At 52.9% G+C, this 22,976-nt stretch overlaps 1 protein-coding gene across 2 annotated transcripts in view; it reads left to right on the plus strand.

Annotated features, from left to right (window-relative positions):
* Pex14 (peroxisomal biogenesis factor 14) overlaps nt 1-15,731 on the plus strand; it is a 141,546-nt gene extending 125,815 nt beyond the window's left edge. For both annotated transcript variants that reach the window (XM_038333695.1, XM_038333696.1), the window contains 5 exons: nt 5,396-5,481; nt 8,752-8,854; nt 10,034-10,131; nt 12,815-12,906; nt 14,478-15,731. In XM_038333695.1, coding sequence (XP_038189623.1) covers nt 5,396-5,481; nt 8,752-8,854; nt 10,034-10,131; nt 12,815-12,906; nt 14,478-14,931 — 833 coding nt within the window. In that variant the 3' untranslated portion in view covers nt 14,932-15,731. The remainder of the gene's footprint in view (nt 1-5,395; nt 5,482-8,751; nt 8,855-10,033; nt 10,132-12,814; nt 12,907-14,477) is intronic.
* The last annotated feature ends 7,245 nt before the right edge of the window (nt 15,732-22,976 follow it).

Here is a 22,976-nt window from a genome sequence, read left to right on the forward strand (position 1 = left end):
CAGGACCCTACTGAGTGATCCTGTCTTGTCATTTAATTTTCAGGGTGGGTTCTGAGTGGAGCTGGCAGACAGCTTTGAGGAGCTAGGCCCACCACTGTAGAGTCACAGTTCCAGCCATGATGAGCAAGGAGGAACATGCGTCTGCCCTGCCCTGTGCTTGGGCCACCAGCCTCCCCAAGGGCAGTCACTGGAGTACATTGTCTCAGCAAGATGATCACACGCCAAGTGCCAGGGCTGCTGCTGCTGCTGAGCCTTTGGTGGAGCTTCTGAGACCATACGTCTCAGTTTAGGTTGCCTGTCTTGGACCTTCAGTCCTCTGCATATTCCTGCCTGCTTCTGTTTGTCCCCGTGTGCTAGGAGGGTTTCTCTTGATTGAGATACAGTGAAAACCTGGCAATGCTGGGTTTGTTGGTATTTGGAGAATAGTTACAGAGCCTTGGAGATGCTCCCCTGCCACTGTGACCACCGTCCCTACAACTGCCCCAATCCTGGACCTCTGAGGAGACCTCCAGGCTGCTTCAGAGGCAGTGTGTAAAGGTTACATGGTGTCAGACTTCAAAGAGCCACTTTTCAGCACAGCACATTCCCTACCATACCTTAGAGTCCCAGTGTGTAGGGCAGTCATTGCTGTCCGCGTGCTTACAAAGCCCCCAGGGGGATACAGTATTGGAGGTGCTCTCTGTCCCACCGTTTGGGCGCTGGAGCCGTCAGTAGTCTGAGAGGAGCAGGGCCTCTTGGTCCTGCTCTCTGGCGCTCTCACTCCCGCTTTTGTGTCGTGACGCCCAGGCTGCCTTTCAGCTTGTGATCCTCCTGCCTCAGCTTCCTAAATACTAGGATTATAGGTATGACTACGCTGCCTGGTGGTCGTGCAGCTTTTTTTAAAAAAAGATTTATTTGTATTAGTTTTCATTGTGTGTTGTGTGTGCATGTTTGCAGTGCCCTTGGACTACAGAGGCATCAGATTTCCTGGAACTGGAGTTATGGACAGTAGTGAGCTGCCATGTGGATGCTCGGAACCAAACTCATGCCCTCTGGAAGAACAGCCAGTTCTTGTACCCACTGAGCCATAACTCCAGCCCCAGTTGTGTAACTTATTCAGGCCGGCAAGCTGGCTCCGTGGGTACAGGCTCTTGCCACTACGCCTGATGACCTGAGTCTGATCCCTGGGACCCATGTGGTGAGAGGAGAGAACAGACTCAGGAAAGCACAACCACACATGGGTGCACTCATGCCCTTAGTCACATATATGCAATAATTTTTAAAAAGCTTTTTCATCTTCCTTCCCACCTGGAGCCATCAGGTTGCAGGCCCTGTCTTCTGCCCTCGGACATTGGGCGCTGCAGTGCTAGGAGTGTCTCCTGGACTCAAGAGTGCGCAGGAGGTGGGCGCCAGGGTCTGCTGCTTCGGTGGAGACTTTTACCCTTGAAGCCATGCAGCGGAAAAGAAGCTTTTGCATCTGAGTTTTTCTCTCTTCATTTTGCCAAGACAGAATTGTATCACACATCTCTAAAACGAGTAAAATGGCATTTCAGCTTCTAGTCTTTATAGACTCTCTGAACTTTAGGAAAGATCATTCTGGTCCCTTTTCATTAATAATGAAAACCAGGGGGCAATAAAATGTTCTTAACGCGAGCCTGGCAGGAATGCCGCGGCAGTGAGGGTGAAGGGTGAGCTGGCAGGGAACTAACTACAGGTGTTTCTCGGACCTGGGGAGGGCAGAGCTCCTGCATGGTGGACAGCTGTGCAGGGCCTGAGCTCCCAGTCGCAAGCTCTGGAGGCTGCTTGGCCTCAGGGTCTCGATGTCAGCAGCATAGGAGGTGTGCCTGTGGGGAAGCAGCTGATTCAGCAGGCTGGGGGTCTGCTCGAGTTGTCAGCCTAGTGCAGTTGTCTTCTTGTAGGATACTCAGTGGCCAGTGGCAGTTTGAGAGTTAATGGTGAATGTGGTTTGCTGGTTGCAGCACCATGGGAAGGTGTTCTCTGGGGATTTGGGTTGTGTGGACGGATGTCCCTCTGGAACAAGGACCCTCTCGAAGTGTGGCAAGGTCATTCTTGTCTTTCTTTTTTTTTTTTTTTTTTTTTTTTTTGTTTTTCGAGACAGGGTTTCTCTGTAGCTTTGGAGCCTGTCCTGGAACTAGCTCTTGTAGACCAGACTGGTCTCGAACTCACAGAGATCCGCCTGCCTCTGCCTCCCGAGTGCTGGGATTAAAGGTGTGCGCCACCGCCGCCCGGCAAGGTCATTCTTTTATGACATTTTTCTCCTAAAAAATGGACATCCCCCCACTAGCCGTTGGATTTTACACCTGGCGTGGCGAGCAAAGCCGACTGGAAGAGAAGGAGCAATGGGAAGGCCACACAAAACTCAGATTTTGCATTTCAGGGTCCAACTAAGAGGGTCCTCGGAGCCTCCTATGGAACTAGAGGGATATCTGTAACCAGCAAGGCAGTCCTTACCTTCATGGTTGGCCTTTTCAGATGTGAGCACCTCAATTGGGCATCACAGTGTAGTCCAGACGGAGAGTAGGGACATCCTTGTTAACCATAACATAGACCCCAGGCCTCACAAAAGAACACATTGACAAATATGTCTGTGCGCGCGCACGCGCACACACACACACACACACACACACACACACACACACACACACACACGAAGCATTTGCATGCCACTTAAGACCATAAGCAGAACCACAAGAAAAGAAATGGTCTTTATGATTCTTGTCACAAAGGACTAGTGTCCGTGCTACATAAGGAATCTCTCAAAAGTGAGGAGGGAAGAAACGAAGTAGGAAAATGGAATGTACACACTGCCCAAAAGGAAATGCACACCAAATAAGATGGGTGCTCATCAAAAGCAGAGCAAAGCACCATTCTGCTGCTGCCAAACTGGCAGAATCTACATCTGCTAAACGCACTGAACGGAAGCTGAAAACGTGGCTAGTGGATGGATTTGCAAAGCCCTACGGAAGGAGTCTGGCTTGTCTCCTGGCGTCACAACCATGCCTTCTGACCCATGACCCTGTGAAGTCTCAGGTTTTCTGACAGCCTCTATGGGAGTCGACACAACTCAGGATGTGTGCTGCAGTTACAGACCAGAGAGGGGCTCTGTGTGTCAGCAAGCAGGTTCCATGAAATACCAGACAGCTGTGGGGAAGACACGGAGAAGTGGGAGGAAGGGGGAGACTCAGACATGCACCTCGTGCTTTACACGTGTGTAACCATTCTCTGGAAGAATAGCGTGGAGCTGTGGACAACGGCTGTTGGTGGCAGAGAATGCTTCTTTACAGTACGCTGACTTCTACTTGATGCTTAAACTATGAGTCTTGTCAGAATCTGTAAAATAGAAATGGGAGTTGAAGGCTGGGAGAAGCCATTATATTAATTGCAGTTTTATGGCCAAGATGAGCTGGGCCATGTTGGGGAATCCCAAGTGGATTTCATGAGTACAGGGGCCTATGGTAGGAAAGAGACATTCTTCTGATCCCCTCTTGCCTCTTGAGAATGCTGTTTAGTAGTCCAGATAGAAAGGGTGTGCCCCTTCTTGGAAGTCATGGGGAATTGGCTTTCCTGGCTGGGCCACATGCCCACAACCCCAGCTCCATGCCTATATCCCATCACTAAGCCTGCACGAGGCCTCACTCCTCTCCTTTGGTCCCAAGACAGCAGATGGTCGCAGGTACCTTGGTGAGCTGGCACAGGTGGAGAGGGAAGAGAGAGGAGGAGAGCTCTCTGAAGCACCAAAGCTGGTTCTAGTCCCCCTCTGAGGGTCCCCACAGTATTCCTGTCCCTCTTTGCTCCCAGGCTTGATTTTGGAGGAAGGCAGCTTGCCCTCAGCCTGTCAGGCACCACCCTGTTGGGCGGTTGTTCTTTGGCACAGTACCTTGCTTCATCCGTAACTGCCAAGCGTGCCCATCGTGGTCTCTGTCCTTCCTCTTGGCAGGGCCCCAGAGGCCTGGAGAAAGCACGCCAGGTTACAGACCCAAGCCCCTCATGAACCCTTCCTTCATGGGATGGCAGAGAGCCCACTTCTGTCATGCAAGTAGAATCTCCTTGGCCCACAGAATATACATCCCAAGACCCCAGTGGAAGCCTGAGACTGGGCGCTCTACATACACAGCTGTGATAAAGTTTCATTCACAGATTAGACATAGTGACATTAACAGTAGTAAAGTGTAACTGTGGTAGTATGCTGTAATAAAAGGCATGACCTCACCCCAGGATCTGACAGCGCAACATTGTGTTTTTCTTATTGAGAACTTCCATGTTTTTCTCTTAAGGGAAATGCTTCGGTTTTTCTTAGGCAGATTCAGATTATCAGCATCTCAGCCCTTATGCTTTGAGACCATTGTTAAGTGAAATAAGGGTCGCCGAGACTGTGCTAAGATGCTGAGACAGTCAGTCTGAGAGGCAGACGGTAATAAGTGTGGTAGGCAAGTGCCCTATACAGTGTGGATACGCTGGGCAGAGCTCCGTGGGGTCTTGGGGGTCAGAGCAGGAGGGCTCGGATGCCATCATTCTACTTAGAATGGTATACAGTTTAAAGCCTGGGAGTTGTTTCTTTCTGGAATTTTCCATTTACTGTTTTCAGATCATAGTTGCAGAAAGGAAGAACACAATAAAAAAATTAAAAAAAAAAAATGGCCAGGAGCCAGGCATGAGGAGAGGACTGGATGCTCAGTCCACTTCCTCAAAACAATGGCAAATTCTCCTTCTAAAATGTCCTTGACCTCTGATCTAGCCTATTTCCGCCTCTGTGGCCCTTGCAAAAATGTCCCCAACTTCTAGCTTTCCCCAGAGCTATCCCAGTGTTCTCCTGGAACAGAGTTCTGATTGTGGCACTTCCTCTCCCAAATCCTTCACTGCCACCTCACTGCTATGGGCCCCGACCTGTCTTCCTCACCCCACCCACGCTGGCCTCCAGGACACAGGCCTTGGCCCTGCCCCTCACCATCCTCAGAAGTTGCCTTGCTTAGTTCTTTGCAGACTCATGTCTTTAGAGCCTGAGGAATGAGCAGAGCAGGGAGGCCCAGGTCACTGTGGGTCCTGGTTTATCCTTCTGTGTGGTGTATAGTCTCTAGAATGATCCTTGTTCCTTGACCTCATAGGCCAGGCCAAAAGTCCTCTGACCCGCACTCAAGGCTGGACGCTCAGCTCATAGCTGGATACCTCTCCTCAGCATCTCAGGGTCAGGTCACTCCTATCTCGAGTGAGGCAGATGGCTCTGGGAGCCTGGGAAGAAGAGAGGAGAGCCTTATAGATGTTCTGGTGGTCACGTGCTACTTTCTACAGCTGTGTGTCTCACTTGCCTGCCAACTGAGACACTCCCACTCCTAGGGAGGGATGCTGGAGACGTGTCCTAGCTTTCTTCCTTTTTTTTTTTTTTTTTTTCTACCACTAGGCCCCGGAGGTTCCCGATGGCGAGATTACGGTGCCTTAGCCATCATCATGGCGGGAATCGCATTTGGCTTTCACCAGCTCTACAAGGTAAGTTGCCTCCCAAGGGCAGCAGAGTGTTGTGTTCCACCACCCTTTGGCGCTCAGCCGTCTTTCCTGACCCCTGACTTACAGAGGCACTGACCTTAGTGGATGCTCTGCCCTGTGGGTGGAAGCAGGCAGTACAGCAAGTGAAACACAAGGCACACAGGCACTGCTGCTGCTCCAGCTTCCCGTGCTGGATCACTCCCACCCCCATCCCCCACTCTCCACCCCCACAGCATGAGCTAAAAGGCCAGGTCAGTGTTCAGAGTAGCAGTATTCAGAGTAACGCCTGGTACCAGTGAGAAGTATGTAAATTTGGGGGGGAGGGGATGGGGAGGTTTCAAGACAGGATTTCTCTGTGTAGGTTTGGCTGTCCTGGAACTCACTCTGCAGACCAGGCTGGCCTCGAACTCATAGAGATCTGCCTGTCTGCCTCCCAAGTGCTGGGGTTAAAGGTGTGCACCACCACCGGCTGGCCGAGAAGTATGTTTGAGAGACATAGTAACCTCGTGGTTAAGAGCTTGGACTCTGGAGCCAAGCTGTATGTGTTGAACCTGACTCTGTCCCAGAGTAGCGGTTTGTCTGTAAGGCGGGACTAGACCAGATGATCTGACTTCACAGTGGTGTGAAAGTGTGCCTACCCATGTCAATATTCCCACTTTGGGCACAATACTGAGTGAAGAAACAGAGAGAGGCTTTGCTTTTGACAGTTTTGCCCAACCCTGCAGCAAATATTCTGGCCACAATGAAGTAGGACAGGAGCACCGTGTTGCTTAGTAGGTCAGGTGTATTGATGCATCTTCTGGCTGTGATGGCTTTCAGCATCTGTGGAACTTGCCCAGGGTTGCAGTGGAGGCCAGAAGTCGGTTTTGGGACAGTGCTGGAGTGGTGCTGGCTCCTTGCCTGCTGGCTCATGGGAAGCCCCTTAGATGGCCTTATTCCACCCTGGTATTTACAACTAGCTCAGGGAGCCCACTTCTTGTTTTCTGTGGATTGTGGTAGCATCTGTATAAACGTGGGATTTTCCCTGAGCCTGTGAGTCAGCCAGCCCTCAACCGTAGAGTTGATGCTCATAGCAGAGCCGAAGGCACTGAACAAACATCTTCTCCCATGATACCAGTGGAAAGGCCCAGCCTTGATTGGGAGAAGCTAGTCTACAAGATGCACAGCCAGGATGACCACAGCCAGGCCTGCTTACTCTAGAGAGAGCCATGTTCTCTTCTGAGGTCTCTTACTAATCCAGCATGGTTTGGTGACTTGTTTGTTTGTTTTTCGAGACAGGGTTTCTCTGTATAGCCCTGGACATCCTGGAATTAGCTGTGTAGACCAGGCTGGCCTTGAACTCACAGAGATCCATCTGCCTCTGCCTCCTGAGTGCGGGGAAAAAAGGAGTGCGCCACAACTGCCCAGCAACTTTTTTTTTTTAGGACCCTATTGAATTCCCAGGCTTGCAGGACATGTGTGTAAACCTTGCATTCTTGGATTCTTAGTTTTTGACTTCATAGAATAGATAATGACAGAGTTGTGGCAGAAAGTAACTCTTCAGTGTAGTGTCTGTTGCCAGAATAGCAATTCCTGTGCAAAAATTCAGAAGCAGAGTATTCCAGGCTTGGGACATCCGCTGCTGAGCTGCTGTGTTGCCTTGTGTGCATGGGACTGGCTGCAGCTGCAGACAGACGCCAACACAGAGTGTCCTGTGAACAGCACATGATTGTCCCATCGCCTGCCCCCCACCCTCCAAGAGAACAGGAGGTGTGACACTTTGGTTCAGATGTGACACAGAGATTGTCACCTGTTTCCGTGCTGCTCTGGCCACCAGCCTGCTTTAAAAAGAAAGGAAACGTTGAAGTGTTGGTCACAATGGTGACACAACAATGTCTTCAGCATCTTCTGGTACTTTTCTTTAAGTTTTAAAAAAGTGGGGGGCTGTCTTGCCTTGTATAGGCACAGAGATTTAGCCAGAGCAGCGGCAGCATTCCTGCTCACGGGCTCTGGCCTGAGGAATGGGGGGTAGCTGGTTGCGCGACTGAGAATTTCTTGACTTTTATACTTAGGAAACGTCAGGCTGAGTTGATGAGTTCCGCTTGGTTGTGGGTAATAACTCACACTGTGGCTGCAAAGCACTTTGCAAAATAGAAACGGCTTCTGTGCACATGCTAAATGGCGAGCTTCACTCTGAGTTTCTCTTGAAATGAGTTCTCCCACAAACCCCCATGAGACTTGCTTTTCTTCCCTAGTACAGAACCCATAATGGAGAACATTCCCTCTGTTTTTCCTGTCTGGAACCCAAATAAACAGAAAACCTAAGTTCTCTCTGGGTACCACCTGTCAGGCTTCTGTGCTTGGCTGAAACAGTGTCCTCTCAGATTGGTGTGGACTTCGCCCCACTAGAGTGGGGGCCAGAAGGTCTCCAGATCCCAAACTGCTTGGTGGCAAAGCATAGGCTCTCCCATCTGTTCCCCTAGCACCTGCTACCTCCAACCCCTGTACTTCCTTGTCCCACGCCCTACAGATTTCCAGCTGTGCCCCCCCTTTCCCAAAGGATGGGGAGGCTGGCCGTAGGTGTTCCTGCCTGGTGGCCCCGCAGTCAGCAGCCTTGGCTTCCTGTGTCCCTGGTGCAGTTTCTCCTCTGCCTGTCTTTCAGTTCTGGGAGGGTCTAGGCTGTTTTGGCTTCCCGTGAAGAAAGCCCCTCTTTAGTCGGCTTCTGACGCGTGTACCTCATTCCCACCATGGAAGATAACGATCCCAGAAGCTGTTGATTTTCCTCCTTTCTCCAGTAACGTGTTTACTCAGATCTAATGCTGTTTCTGGATGGGTGAGGCCGTTTGTTTCATTCACAGAGTTCAGGTGTTAAAGATTCAGAAAGGAACAGTGAAAGCTGCTTTGCTCTCCTCCCCAGAGCCACCACCACCAGGGCCAGTGTCTGGCCTGTCATCTAGCCCTCTGCAGTCTCCTTAGAACTTTTCAAGTAGAATTTAAAAGCATCGTAGACATATATATCTAAGAAAAGTAAGTGAAAGGGACAAGGGACAGCTCAGAGACCTGGCCCGGCCTGTGCTAGGCATCCCTGACTCCTCCTCACCGTCTTTTGGTCTTTGTCCTTGTTCCCACAGAAGTTCTTAGGAGGCCGTAAGCAGCCCCGTAACTTTCTCAAGCACTTTTTTTCTAGTATGGAGTGTGTTGGGACTGGAGTGACCCGCAGAAGATCAGGGAAAATTGGGTGGTGGGATTTGAGAGGCTGGTGTGGCCACCTCCTCACCTGGTCCCTTCGTGCAGAAGTACCTGCTGCCCCTCATCCTGGGAGGCCGAGAGGACAGGAAGCAGCTGGAGAGGATGGCGGCGAGTCTATCCGAACTGAGTGGCAGCGTGGCCCAGACAGGTAAAGATTAATGACTCCATCAAGTCACCCCTCAAAGCCCCCTCACGCAGCCCCTTTCGGCCCCTCCCTCTCCCTCCGTCTCCACTATGTGGTGACTTCATTTATCTGCTCTGAGAATCTGTTCACATTTGCAAATGAAGCCGCCGTCATTTCGGTTTAATTTGAAATTGCTTGTTTACTGTCGGCGCGGCCTCAATTAATTATGTTTTTACGGAAAGGCTCCCAACCTCAGAATATTAATAAGGGGAATAAAATGACAGCCTTTCTAAGGGCTGTAAAGTTCATTTTTAATTTCTGCTTCTATGAGGTTTTCAGGGGGGTTTTCAGTGATTTCCCCCTTCCCTCGAAGAATCCAGTGCAGGGTCAAGAGAGTCTGTAATTACTGTGGCTCCCGGGACCCCTGCCACCTCCTCTGTTATCGACTCCACGCGGATGGCACTCAGTACCTGCTGCCCCAGTGATGGCCCAGATTAGCTGGGACCTGTTGTGGCAGAGGTGGTTCTTCTCCTTTATGAACTTGTTTACTAAGTGGAAGCTGCGCATCTAAACCTTGAGGCAGGGAAGAGAATCACCTGTCCCAGGCAGGAGTCTGCCCTCACTGGCACCTGTGCAGAGCTGTCTGGAATCCTCTAACTCGTCTGTCCTATGGGCCATGCTCCTAGGAGGCAGGGACATAGCAGTAGTCACAGGCCTCAACAGGTCACATGGTAGAGGGGCCTTGACAAGTTCTCAGTGGGGCAGAACAGAACGGAAAAACCAGCGCAAGTGGGACTTGTACTTTCCCATTCCTGGATATGGCGGAGACCTGAGTCTCAGTCCTCCTGGGACTGAAACTACCCTAGAGCACCCAAGGCCACTGTGAGTCCAGGGAGATGAATGATTGGAGCATGGCGGGAGCTAGAGAGCCAGGCACGTCACAGCCAGGCATAATTAGAGGGGAGAGGTTTTGGACGGATGTACTGTTGACCACGGACAGGCACACAATGGAAAGATGAAGGAGAAACACCAGAGGTTACACACAGTGCGGGTGGATCACCCCAGGCACAGATAAATTGTCTGGGTGTGGGGGCAGGGCCTACAGATAAATTACACATAGCAGGGAGGCAGGCAGCTTGCAGGTATGTGGGCGAGGAGGGAACCCTGGGCACTGACTACCAGATGTAATGCTCTCTTCCCCAGTGACTCAGGTACAGACAACGCTGGCCTCTGTCCAAGAGCTACTGAGACAGCAGCAGCAGAAGGTCCAGGAGCTGGCCCATGAGCTGGCCGCTGCCAAGGTACTTATCTTTGGACCCTTGGGTCCCCAGGCCTAGGTCTGTTCCATTTAGCTCTAAGGTCTCCACCTGTCTACTGTCTTCTGAGGGCCTAGTGTCCTCCGCTTGTCATCTTCTGTCATGGGTGACCCCTCAGGCTGATGCTGTCCTCCATTAAAGAAGCGGGGCACCACTGCCTCGGTGTAGCACTAACCATCAAGGATGATATTCCTGTTTTTGTGCCACCTCCTGATAGCAGGAATGAAAAGCCACCCTCTGCTGCTGGACTTTTGACGGTAGGCATGCCCCGCAGGCTGAGGTCACAGCCTGGCCAAAGAGAAGTCCAGGCAGCAGACAAGTACACCACGGGCGGTTTCCTAGTTCCCACTCTGCCGAAGGTGCTGGGCTCAGCCTTGCAGTGGGCAGTACCTAGACCCAGAATCCATGGGGTCAGATGATCTGAAAGGAATTAGAGCCAACCAGGGTTGACTGAGTGCGTTCCATGCCTCGCTGCTTAGGTCTGGAGCAGTCTGCTCAACAGCAGACTGGGGGGTCAGGCTGTCTGGATAAAATCCTCACTCTTCCCTTTGCCAGCTGTTAGACCACAGGCAAGTTGCGCACGTGTTCTGAATCTGTTTGTAAGATGGAGCTGGGACGGTATCTACTTTGTTGTGCATCTTCTGTGCTTAAGAGTCGTGTCTGGTACCAGTCAGAGCCAATGATTCGGGTCCTCATCTTTGGTGAAGTGTCATCCCCAAAGCGCCCATCTTAGCTAGAAGGATCTGAGAGGAAGCATCTACTGGGTCCATGGGACCCTCTGGAAGAGCCCACCTGAGCTGCTGTGAGGGATGCTGAGCAGACCACACAGCTGGACTGCAGATCCAGGAAACTGAACATCTTTGCACTTGTGGTGGAGCCCAGGGTCCTTGTTGTGAGGAAGGTTCCCAAGAGCCCTCTCCCAACATCCATTCCATTTTATATACAGGCTGTCTCACTTCCTGCTCAGGTGACTGGGTGCTACCACTGCTGAGCTGTGTGTCCTCTCCTGGCAGCTGTAAAGCAGGCAGGAAGGCCGTGTGCCCCCTTTTGACTGTTATCATTCAGATCTGTGGCCTGCCAGTGGCCAGCAGCCATTCCGGAAATTGGAAAAGTGTTCTCAGGCCCTAAGCACGAGATGAAGACCACGTGTTGTACTTTAAGAGGGCGGGCCTGGCTGGCTTGGGGGTCTGGGAGGGCCTGCAGTTGTCACAGCTTCCGCCCGCAGAGCGTTTCTCTGTGCTCTGGCCTGGCACCCAGGCCCACAGTGTGTGCGGACTCCTTTTACCCCATAAACCAAAGATTCAAGCTATGTTTTCTTAGCTGTAATGTAAGTTTTTATATCTGCCTTCCAAACTCCTACTGGAGTACTGTAAAAAATGAAAAGAAGAGCTTTAAGTAATTAAAAACCTACATAAAACTGAAGCCTGCGAGTTTGCTACAACTGTTTTTTAAAGAGACTGGCTAAAAAGCCCCAGATGTCAGGTTTTATTTCTAAATCCTGGCATCTGGCACCATGTGCGTTTGGAAATCTGAGTCCTTTGTGGCCAGTGAGTGGAAATCGCTCCCTTGTTAATGGGCTGCTGTAGCTGTCAAGGGCTCGCAGAAGCCAGAACAGTGGCTCCCGGGCCTTGTGTCTGGTGTACGGACCCTATGGCGATGTGTGTGAGGACACTGGCGGCTCCCTGCTCCCTCGAGATTCCCCCAGTCTTCCTTTCTGAGACCAGCAGCGGAGAGGTTTCTTCCCGCAAGGGTGTGCCCAGTGGACTGTCTAGGCTAGCCTAATGTACCCCACCTTGTCAGGAACCATGGCATATCCAGGGGTGTCCCTTCAGCAGCTTGGGGAGAGTCTGGTGAATTGAGAGCCTCCTGCCTCTCATGATGCCTGCCCACACATACCACGTGGCCATCCACAGCCCTGACTTGTGAACCGCTGCCTGGCCTTTCCTCTTCACACTGTAAAGCATGATTCTCTGAGGTTTAGTGGTAGGAAGGTGCCCTACCCCTGCCCTTTGGAGGCCAGGTTGAGGCCTTCTCACCACTCAGCCTTGATTTGTCCCAAAGAATAAATAAGATTGGATGGCGTGGGATTTGGCTAGGGGCGTCCTTGTTGATCCTGGGAAGGCCCTGGAGACCTGAGGTCATCGCCAGAGCAGAGATCCCGAGCAGCATGGAGACTGCATTAGGGTAAAGCTGCCGTCTTGCCCTGCTTAAAGGCAGAACTGCAGACAGTGCAGGCATTCAGGTCTCTCTCCAGCTATGCTCTGTCCATGGCCTCTCCTGACTGGTTAGCCCTGGTTTCTGGGGGAGCTGTGGTTTCAGGGTGGTGGTTTAAATGGAAGTTTCTCATGGCTACAAAAGCCCTTCCTGTCACCTGCCACTGCGAGTGTGTCGGAGTCTGTGGGAGGGACAGGGCTTGTTTGCTGTTTTACACACACTGCAGTGCCAGCCTACGGACATGCGGTGATCTTAGCGTCACTGTATACCCAGACAGGGTTTGGGGACTGTGTATTATAGGGTGTTGTCACGGGCAGTGTGACAGTGACAGAGTGGGAAACAGAATGGCTTACAGCTGCTGCCCCACCCAGGGTCCTTCTAAGTCCCCCGACATCTGACCCAGGCTGGCAGCAGGCACCATTATGACCCATGTTCCCTGTGTTCTGACTTTCAGGCCACCACATCAACCAACTGGATCCTGGAGTCCCAGAACATCAATGAGCTCAAGTCAGAAATCAACTCCTTGAAAGGGCTTCTTCTGAATCGGTAGGAGGGGAAGCTTGGGGATCAGTCTTGTCCAGGTTCAACCTGGTGGGGATGTGACTTGTGGGCTGGCCCAGCAGTCAAGGGACGGACAGGACCCCTCACTGAGCTGGAAGATGAAGATCCTGCCTCCCCTCCCAAGAAGCCCTCCCACATCAGGGGACAGCGTTGCATTAAAACTATCACGAGGGACAGCACTGAGGCAGAGAGCAGGGGCTGCAAGCAGGGAACTTGACTGACACAGGGCACCTGGAGGCGGCCTGAGCATTGTATCTCTCTAGGCAGCCTTGTCTCGACAACACCCCCAGGGAGTGAGAGCTTGCAGAATCAGAGTCAGCAGAATAAGCGCTGCCCCCACGAAGCTTCCCGGTGCCCCCTGTAGCAGCAGCACATTGTTCTCAGGGCAGCCCTGACTGGGGAGTGCCCAGGTCGAAAACTTGAAGGGCAGTGTCCAGGAAGCCGGAGTGAGCAGTCAGTCTGCCTGAGTGTGCCCTAGCAGGCTGGGCCTGGACATGTGCATGTCTGCTTGGCCAGAGACAAGACCATGACGCCCAAGGTGGGCTTTATGGGGGTGCAAGGTTGGGGCAAGGAAAGCCGTGGTGAGCCCAAACTGGAGGACTATGCTTCCGAAAGCCTCCTAAATCACAATTTTCGGGGGGGTGGAGGTGGGTGGCACAGGACAGATGGATGGACAGACATGGATCCCTACAGCACATATGGGCAATCCAGGCTGGGCAGGCAGGTGGTCTTAGCAGATAGGTGACTGTGTGACTAGGGGACACATGCAGGCCGTGGGTGACACTCAAGCCAAGAAAACGGCAGACAGAGTTTCTTAGGGCATTTGTGTGCTGATGAGCGCTGCCACCGGTGGGCTCTGGGTCAGAGGCTGATCTGCAGCTGACGCTGGAAGGTGGCACAGCCCCGGGCAGGAGCAGGACCTGTCCTCTCAGCCTCTGCAGAAACAAGACTGTCATAAGCTCCACTTCTGAGCCATGACCACGCTGACCTGACTTGAGATCTGTCCTGGCACAGGCATCACTCTGGGCTGGCTGCTGGCTTCTTCTTGGGCTCACAGGTTTCCAGCAGAGGTTCTAACGTCACCTTTTGCTCTTAATGCCTCTGCACCCTGACCAGTAGCCAGGGTTCCCCACTGCTGCCTTGTGCTGAAATGATGAACGCACTAACCAGGGTTCCTGTGTTCCCAGTCTTGGTCCCTTTGGCTTCCTGTTTTGTCCCTGTGTAGCCACAGGAGTGGAACAGGGGCAGTGTTGAATAGGGTGGGGCAGGCTCCAGAGTGTGTTGCACCTCCAGCTGGCAGACCAGCAGCTGCCAAGGCAGGTAGGTCCTGCCCTGAGATGGTGTGAGGCTGCATTAGGACAGTGCTAGCACAGGGCATTTCCGGTATCCAGCCTGACTAATGAGACCTCAAGTCCCCTGCTTTGTGGCCCTGGAAGAACTGTTCCCATCACCGAGCCTTCAGGGATCAGGGATCAAGGGAGTGTGTGACCCTGGAGCCTGAAGTGACGCTATCACCAACCTCTGCCTACTTCCTTTTTTTCTTCTTCCACTGCCAGGAGGCAGTTCCCTCCCTCCCCATCAGCCCCGAAGATCCCCTCCTGGCAGATCCCAGTGAAGTCTCCATCACCCTCCAGCCCCGCAGCCGTGAACCACCACAGCAGCAGTGATATCTCCCCTGTCAGCAACGAATCCACGTCATCCTCTCCTGGGAAGGAGAGCCACAGCCCTGAGGGCTCCACAGCCACATACCACCTGCTGGGCCCCCAGGAAGAGGGTGAGGGGGTGGTAGATGTCAAAGGCCAGGTGAGGATGGAGGTGCAGGGTGAGGAGGAGAAGAGGGAGGACAAGGAGGACGAGGAGGATGAGGACGATGACGTGAGCCATGTGGATGAGGAGGATGTCCTTGGGGTACAGAGGGAGGACCGGCGGGGCGGGGATGGGCAGATCAATGAGCAAGTAGAGAAGCTGCGGCGGCCAGAGGGTGCCAGCAATGAGAGTGAGCGAGACTAGGGCTGGCACTTGCTTGCCCGCCTTTCCAGCGACCCAGGACATCAGTGGCAGGTGGGCATGAGTTGTGGCTCTGCCTCCATGAGGGTGGCCAGCAACCCAAGCAGGGATGGGGCTGTCCTCAGATGCAGCAGTGTGGGGTTGCATTTCTGTTCACCAGCCTCCCAGACACCTCCCCCCTGCCTCAACCCTAGCCTCAGCCCTGGCGGCTCTGGCTCTTCACAGCCAGGTGGAGGACTCAGGAGCCTTGTGCTCAAGCCCCTGCTGAACCCCTCCCGGACAGCTGTCTTGTCCAGGTGTGTCCTCTGAGTATCTTGACTACCTAACACCATGCATGGCATCTCCTGCCTCCTGTCACCTTCATGCAGGGAGAACTATGCCCCCCTTGGTCTTGCTGTCTCCCACTGTGCCCTGGCCTGGTCTGTGGCTTCTTGTTTGCCTGTTCCAAAAGCCAGAGCCCTGGACCTGCTCTTCATTTGTGGGCCTACCAGGACCCAGCCTCCCCACAGCCAGGTCCTGGCAGACAGATGCTGCCCTTGGGCACCTGTCCCCAGCCCACCTGCCCTGTTGTCCTGTATACCACACAAGAGCATCCTCGCTTGCTGTGTTATGGTTTGGCTACTCGGTGGTGAGGCGTGCTTCTCCCTCCTGCAGTGGAGCCAGGCAGCAGGGCCTTCCTGACCAACAGCCACGTCTGTTCTTCCCACCGAGAAACACATGTTCATTTATGTGATCATGTATAGATTTCAGAATATAAGATATGACTGTACATAATTGTAATAAATATGAGTTGCCATATTTAACTTCTGGCTCTGACCTCATCTGCTAGCACCTGCGTCTCTGAGGTGGGTCTCAGTTAAAGCTCCACCAGGTGACCACCAGAGGAGGGCCCCGAGAGACGAGGGCTCCCAGGGACCTGTCAGAGCCACTCACCCGGGACTGGAGGGGCTCCTTCCTTGTGCTGGTGTCTGTGGAGGGCGACATTCCCCTGAGAGCAGGAAGGAAGGGACTCGTTACTGTATATAGACCTGCTGCTGCGGGATGAGCTGCCTTCCTTAAATGGATGCACATTCCCCAGGAGCCCGTCTGTGCTCTGCTAGTCCCTCTCCTGCTCGCTCGAGCCCTCCCTGTCTCCCTTTAACCTTCACAGTGTGCTGAGCTATGACCAGAAAGCTGGGGCAGGAGGAGCGCCCTCCAAGGGACACTCTCCACTCCTTCCATTGGGGTCTGGCCAGGCCTGGAGCCATAGAGAGTAGCCTATCATGTGCCTCGCGTGGGTGTGGGCCTGAGAAGTGGAGCGTGCCCAGTAGTGGCCACTGCTGAAGGCAGAGCCACACAGCAAGGCACCTGTCCCTCCAGCGGCCTTGCAGGCCACTGCTCCCCATTGTTCTGGGAAAGGAGGGCAGGACGTACAGTATAGCTGAGGGGTGTGGCTTTTTTTGTCCCAGATGTCCACCTCCCAGTACTGTCTCTGTCTCAGGTCTCCCCTTCATCCCCCGCATGAATCCTCTGGGCCGGATCTCCAGCCTCCTGGTCCCTAGATAGAAGCAGAGCCCTGGAAAACGCGCCCTGCACTCATTCTTCTCCTCATGTCCCTGACGAAGCCATGTTTCTTTACTCCTGGGGACCACATTCCAGCATGGCTGGGGGACCTTGTTCTCCCAGGAACCCCAAGGAGTCCTAGTGTCAAGAGGCAGGTGTAGACTGAGCTGGGCCGTCAGAGGGCTGGGTCGTCAGAGGGCTGGGTCGTGTCCCTCCAGTGAATGGGACCCTGGACCCGGGGACACTGTTGCTGGGCGATCACAACCCTCTTTGGTTTAGTAAGCATTTGTACTGTTGGTAACTTCTGAGGTCCCCCGAAAGGGAACCAAAACAGACTAGAAGGGCAGATAGATACCCTGGGACTAAAATGAAGTCAGAGCAGGGGCTTTGGCAGCCAGTGTAAAATGCTGGCCATGGCAGCCTCCGCCACCCCACAATGCTCTGAGAGTCCTCTGTCCCTCATCGCCCCTGAGTTTTCCCCACCTGGGGGTGTTACCAGGTCGGGGGGGGGGGGGCTAGGCTCAAGCTCAGAAGAGAAGGGACAGAAACCTGGCTTCAGCTTTGGAGGACAGAGTCTGGCGTGACTTCAGGGAGAGAAAAGCCCCTCCCCAAACTGTGTGAGGGCTGCCTAATAAAGGCGGCTGCTGGACGGGGGAAACGGCCCTTTGAAAAAAGCCTTTCATTAGAAAAATAATGCATTTCATCCAAATAAGGTAAAAATATTTGGAATGGGGCATAAGTGAGCAGCAGGCAGCGCCTGTCAGGCCCTTTCTGGAAGGGAGTACATTATTAAACTCAATTACGATGTCTTTTTATAAAGTGTCGTTTGGGAGAGGACGAACCCCAGCGCTTGGAGGCCGTACCCAGCTGTCTTGACCCCCCTGCATGAGCTCCCCTCAGACTCTGGCCTCCCCCAGTGCCGGCTGACTCATTGCAGCTACCTTGGGCAGGATAGAAAGAGGACGGTGGAAGTTGCCACCCAGGGAGGAGGATTCTGGGCGTGGGGGAGCATCGTGGGAGCTTGTGGGTCTACATCAGGTATCCCAGGCATGGCTGGTGGGGAAAGGAGTGCCCGGGGACTACTAAGTTTGTACCCCAAAATGCTGGGCTTCTCGTAGTATATGTACATAAATATATGTATTCAGGAAAAACTCTTGCCTTGGGAGGGGATAGAGGGACCTTCTGCCTGGACAACTGAGTTGTGACTTAATGTTTATAGGATTCCCTGTTAGTCCTCATGCTGAGCAACTTGCCCATTGACAGGAAAAGGGTCTGCGATTGTCCTTTGGGGCCCTCTTACCCACTGCTCACTTGGGCCCATCCAGGCTTGAGAAGGCACTAGCTCTTGGGGGTTTTGGCCAGGCCTCTCCTGGGGACTGCCCTGCACCTGCTCAGGGAAGGAGGAGGCAATCTGTAGTCACTCTCAGGAGCACACTTGGTCTAGACACTTGGGTGGGACACCAGAGCAGAAGGCACCAGGGAGGTCCCATTCATGTGGAGTATTCCCTGGGCATGAAGCCCCGGCCTCACTGGCCTTTCGGCAGGTGGAGCCTGGCTACTCTCCTCAACCTGCTCCTGGCATGGCACAGGTCTTTCATCCAGACCCACCCTGTCTGGCCAAGTGGCTAAGGGAGGCATGTTAACTGATACCTCAGGGTCTCTACATGAGGTGACATGCCTATGTCATTGCACACATTACATACAGCCACAGGGGCCTGCTCTTTCCACGCCCCTGCCTGCACAATCCAATCTCGGGTCAAACCCCACGGCTCCTCATCAGAAACAAGTTTGAGAGTTGGGCCTGCCTTTCAGGTGGATTTGCCTGAAAGATGAACAAACTATAGTTCATGTTCCCAGGAGGCTTCAGAGTCCACGTCCACCCAGAAGAGGGTGGGTTTATTGCCGCTTTATAAGGAGATTCCTGGAGTCTGTCCTTGCTCTACGGTGAGGCCTGGGAAGACTTTAAAGGAACAGGGATGTTGGGTCTGGAAGCTCATGCCTCCAGTCCCAGCTACCCGGGAAGCTTCAGCAGCCCAGGAGTTCCAGACTCTGGAGAGACCCTCAAAGAATAAAGAAAACCCAAGTAGAACGGGAGGCGTGTGGCTTTAGATGCAGCTGCTCCTGGACTTACAGCACAGTCAGCAAGCCCACCCTAGTTGAAAAGTTAAGTGGGAAATTCCCATAACACACTAGTGTCCAACTGCCCTCACGGCAGCATGGCATGCTGGCATGGGGCCACTTCCTTTGCTATGGCCGCTGGACTGCGAGCTATGACTGCTTCTGGTTCAACTGTGCTTTGGTTTTTTTGTATGTTCACACACATGTGGATGTGCACACGGAGGCCAGAGACAGCCTCTGGTGTCATTCTTAGGAATACTGTCCACCGCTTTTGAGACATCTCTCATTGGCCTGCAGCTGTCGGGCTTGACTGGCCATGAGCCCGGGGGACCCACCAGTCGCTACCTCCCCAGCGCTGAGATTACTGGCATGTGCCGCCATGCCAGCATTTTTACACGGGTTCTAGGAGCCAAGCATGGGCCTTTGTACTTACAGGGCAGGTGCTTTACCAGTTCAGCCATCGCTCCAGCCCCCTCGGACTGTGGTTTCTATGAACTCTAAATCTGTGGTACCTCAGATGTGTGTGCTGGCTAGCCTGTCTCCCGACCCTGGCATCATCTCCAGGGTACAGCATTTGGCCTCCAGAGACTCAGGCAAAGCTAAGGGCTGGACGTTTTGAGGCAGGTAGGGCCGGGTAAAGTTCCTTGGTAGGGAAGCAGGGTCTCCCTTTAGTGACATGCTCTCCCAGAGGCCAAGCAGCTGCCCGCCACATCCTGGAAGTCACTCTCTGTCAGCTTGCCTCCAGGTTGCGGTAGCTCTTGTCAGAAATGAAGGCCCAGGTGGCCCTCTTGTCTCTCTGTCTTGCTTCTGGGAGGCCCAACCTGTCCGTAGGCAGCAGAATGCTCATCCCTGTGTCCTGGCTCTGGGCTAAAGCCACCTGCAGAGCTGGGACCACCTCTCAGGACAGTGAATGGACACCTGTGTCCCCAGTGGCCTAGATGTACCGCTTAGGGGGAGGACACTGCCTTAGTACTGTGTATTCCTGCTGAGCTGGGGGCAAGGCTCACACTAGCCGCTGGCCCCATTGCCAGAGCCCTCTGGCCAGCCCTGTCTGGGAAGGCCAGTGTCCATTGAGATCGCCTGCAGGCCCGCACAGCTGTTTCTAACTCATTCCTCAAGGTTACAAAACTCTTGAATTTGCCCCAGTCTGGGTGCTGAAGCACCACACCCCCGCAGCTAGTTAAGCCCCAGGACATAACATGTTTTACAGCATTTTGTGCCAAATCCAACAGGCCATAGGGAACATCATGGGCCCTAGGGTGGGGTGCCACCCACAGCAGCTAGCTCCCCTCCCAACTCTAGGCATAGGGCTAGAACCCCATCTAAGTGGGCTCAAGTACCAGAAGCAGGGTTGTGTGTCGTCCTTGGCCTGTCAGGGGCAGTAAGTCATTCTCTGAGGGGACACCTGGTGCCTTTCCCTGGGCATTGCCCGAAGGTGTCTAGAAAGCTGGTTCCGCCATCCACTGGGTATGGATCTGCCAAGGTCTGTCCGTGCCCAGAAAGCCCAGGGACAGGAGATGAAGGGATGTTTTGGGGGGCAGTCAAGATTAGTGAACCCCCTCCTCTGGGCCCCATGAGTCTACCTCAGAAACTGACTCCACTCCTTAAGCCCTGCCCTGATGACTACTGAGCCGTGTCCAGAAAGAGCCCCGTGGCCACGCCACACACCCGCCTATCACCCGCTGAGCTCGGGACTTGGCTCCCTGCCTCCCTGCAGGCCCCACGGGAGGCAGCGCAGCCCACCAGGGCCTCTGAAACTCCAATGATGGTTTTAATTTGTTGAACTTGTGTTTTATCCCATAAATTAGCCACTGTTTTATTTAACAGAATCGAGATATCCACAAACAACAGGCAAGTTCCAACTTGAACATTTTAATAAGACCAAAAAAAGTCTCTATTTTCATGTCTGTTACAAACATATTTATGTAAATAGCCTGTGGGCCGAATTCCAGGAGCAAAACAGAAAGGGAAGGGCGCTCCATGCTGGCCTGGAGAGGCTGTGTGGTGAGAAGCACACCCAGCCTGGCACCAGTAGGTGAGGCTGTGCAGGCTCTGGTCCCTAGACCCCCAGCGGCTGAAGCCTGAGTGTGCTACAAGGTTCAGCTTTGTGAGACCCGTGGGAAAGTGACGTGATGTCCCCTGTGGCAGGAGTGTGGCAAGTCAGTACGGTGGTGCTCAGGAGGGAAGACCAGGGTGGGCTCTACATGTCTTTTCCCCTGAGGCCTTGGGCAGCTCTGGCCACTTGGAGACCAGCTCCGAATGGGGCTAGCGTGATGCAGATGGTAACAGAGCTGAGAGGCAGGTCACTGGTGGGAAGTGGTGAGGTGAACCGAGGCCACGTGAACTGTGGGAGCTGCCAGGCACCTGTACTTCCACCCAGACTGGCAGAAGCTTGACTTCGCTTCCAAAGGTGTCCTCAGCCCTAGTGCCACCAGGGCCAGCAGCTTAGACCTCGGTCTGAAGGCTGCAGACCCATGACCCTAGTCTCTGAATCTGCCACCATGTGCTCCAAGCAGGAGCCTCGCCAGCATCCGGATTGGATCCGGGTACATGCTGTTCCCCGACTGGGCAGGTCCCTGCAGGAAGAAGGAAGGAGCTGAGGGATTGCCTTGCCAAGTGGCAGTCCTGTAGCCCCAGAGAATACACAAGAGGGTTGGCCAGAGGGTGAGAGGCCTGGGGAGGCTTGAGGCTTCACTGCCAGGTGGCCTTTCTAAGGATTGGCTCCTGAGCCTCTGAGCCTCAGGTGGGGTTCAGATGTAGCTGAGGGGAGGTGCCTTTTTTCTTCAGCTGAGCAAGGCCTGAGTCCCACCCCCATCATCTCTCCTTAGCAAACAGTATCTAGCTCTATACCCAGAGGCAAAACTAGTCTATATCCCCCCAACCTCTGGCCTGCTGGGCTTCAGAGCGGTCAGGTCCCTCCCCCTCTCCCTGGGCATTCAGAGCCTGGCTGTGTTTGGGCCACCCAACACATTCGAGTCATGGCCAGCTTCTCGGGCATCATTTTAAAAATAAAAGATAACGTGACGAATTTTTTTCCAGTTTTTATTGAGTGAAAATGTCAAACCTTGCATCAGTCATGCAAAAAAAATCAAATAAATAAAACACATATATTAAATTTCTAATAGCACTAAATTCAAGTGGAAAAATATTCAGTTCTTAATAACCAGGTGCCGAGGAGACCAGATTCAAGTAATCAGGGCACGCGCTGCTCAGTTCGCTTTCACGGTCTGCATTTTTGTCTCAAAACCTCTCTATATATCTCTATATATCTATATATGTATATACATATAGATATATACACACATATGTGCATACATATTACTTTTATATTTATATATATACACATACATAGTTATAAAACATTAAAAAGAGCATTGGTGGATCAGGCATCGTTTTCCTCACAGAAAGAAAAATAAAACAAAAATTACACATTAAAATTCAAAATGAGCTAGCAATGGCTTGTAGTCCTAATGTGCAATATGAAGCTTACAAAGGCTAGACTTCGCACTCCGCGTCTTCTTGTCTTTCTTTTTTTTTCCTTTTTAAATTTTTTGTTTGATTTTGCTACATTGAAAATTGTTTTTTTATTTTATTTTATTTTTTTTTTTCCTTTACAAAACTCCTTCCACAGAGGCAGGGTCCTGTGGCAGGTCAGACTCTGGGCGAACTCTCAGCTCAATATGGAGGCTCTGGCGGGGGCTGTTTAGAAATCAACGTGTTTCCTGTTGGATTGGGTACTCTCATCTCACCGCTGTGCCTCCCTGCTCCCTCTCCAGTTCAGGTGGTCCTGGCTTTCTGGCTGTGGGCAGTCAAGAGGGAACACGCACACGCACGCACGCACGCACGCACACACAGATTAAGGAAACCACTGTCCCATTTGGGCAAGCTCCCCCCCTTGAAGATATGTGGGAGGGGGCTTCCTGGTGGCAGCTTCGCCCCTCCACTGCTTGCTGGATTGGCCTGTTTGTCTTCCACCCTGACACTGGCCAGGGATTGGAGTGCACAGGTTCACACCACAAGCCTGGCCTCAGGCAGCCTGCTCCTACCAGGGACTGGAGCAGCTGCTGGCCGCTGGCCCTGTGCCTGCAGGTGAGCCCTGTGCTCAGCCTAGACAGCCTTATTGCCTCCACCAGGAAGGGGGACTTTGGAAAAGGAACCAATCTGGGTGGGCTGCACCAGCCTCCCAACCAAAATAATAAAACAAAACTGGAACAAGAAAAAGAAAAAGCCCTATAAAGCCACACGCATAACCAACAGAAAAACCCTCAAATGTTCAATTAGCTACAAACTTGTATCAAGAGAATAGTCGGTTTTTTTTTTCCTTGTCTCTACAAAATTCAAGTTAAAAGTTGGAATCACGCAGCCCCCGTCAGTGCTAGTGTGACGAC

The sequence above is a fragment of the Arvicola amphibius genome, chromosome 6 (genome assembly GCF_903992535.2).
Source record: "Arvicola amphibius chromosome 6, mArvAmp1.2, whole genome shotgun sequence".
NCBI lineage: Eukaryota > Metazoa > Chordata > Mammalia > Rodentia > Cricetidae > Arvicola > Arvicola amphibius.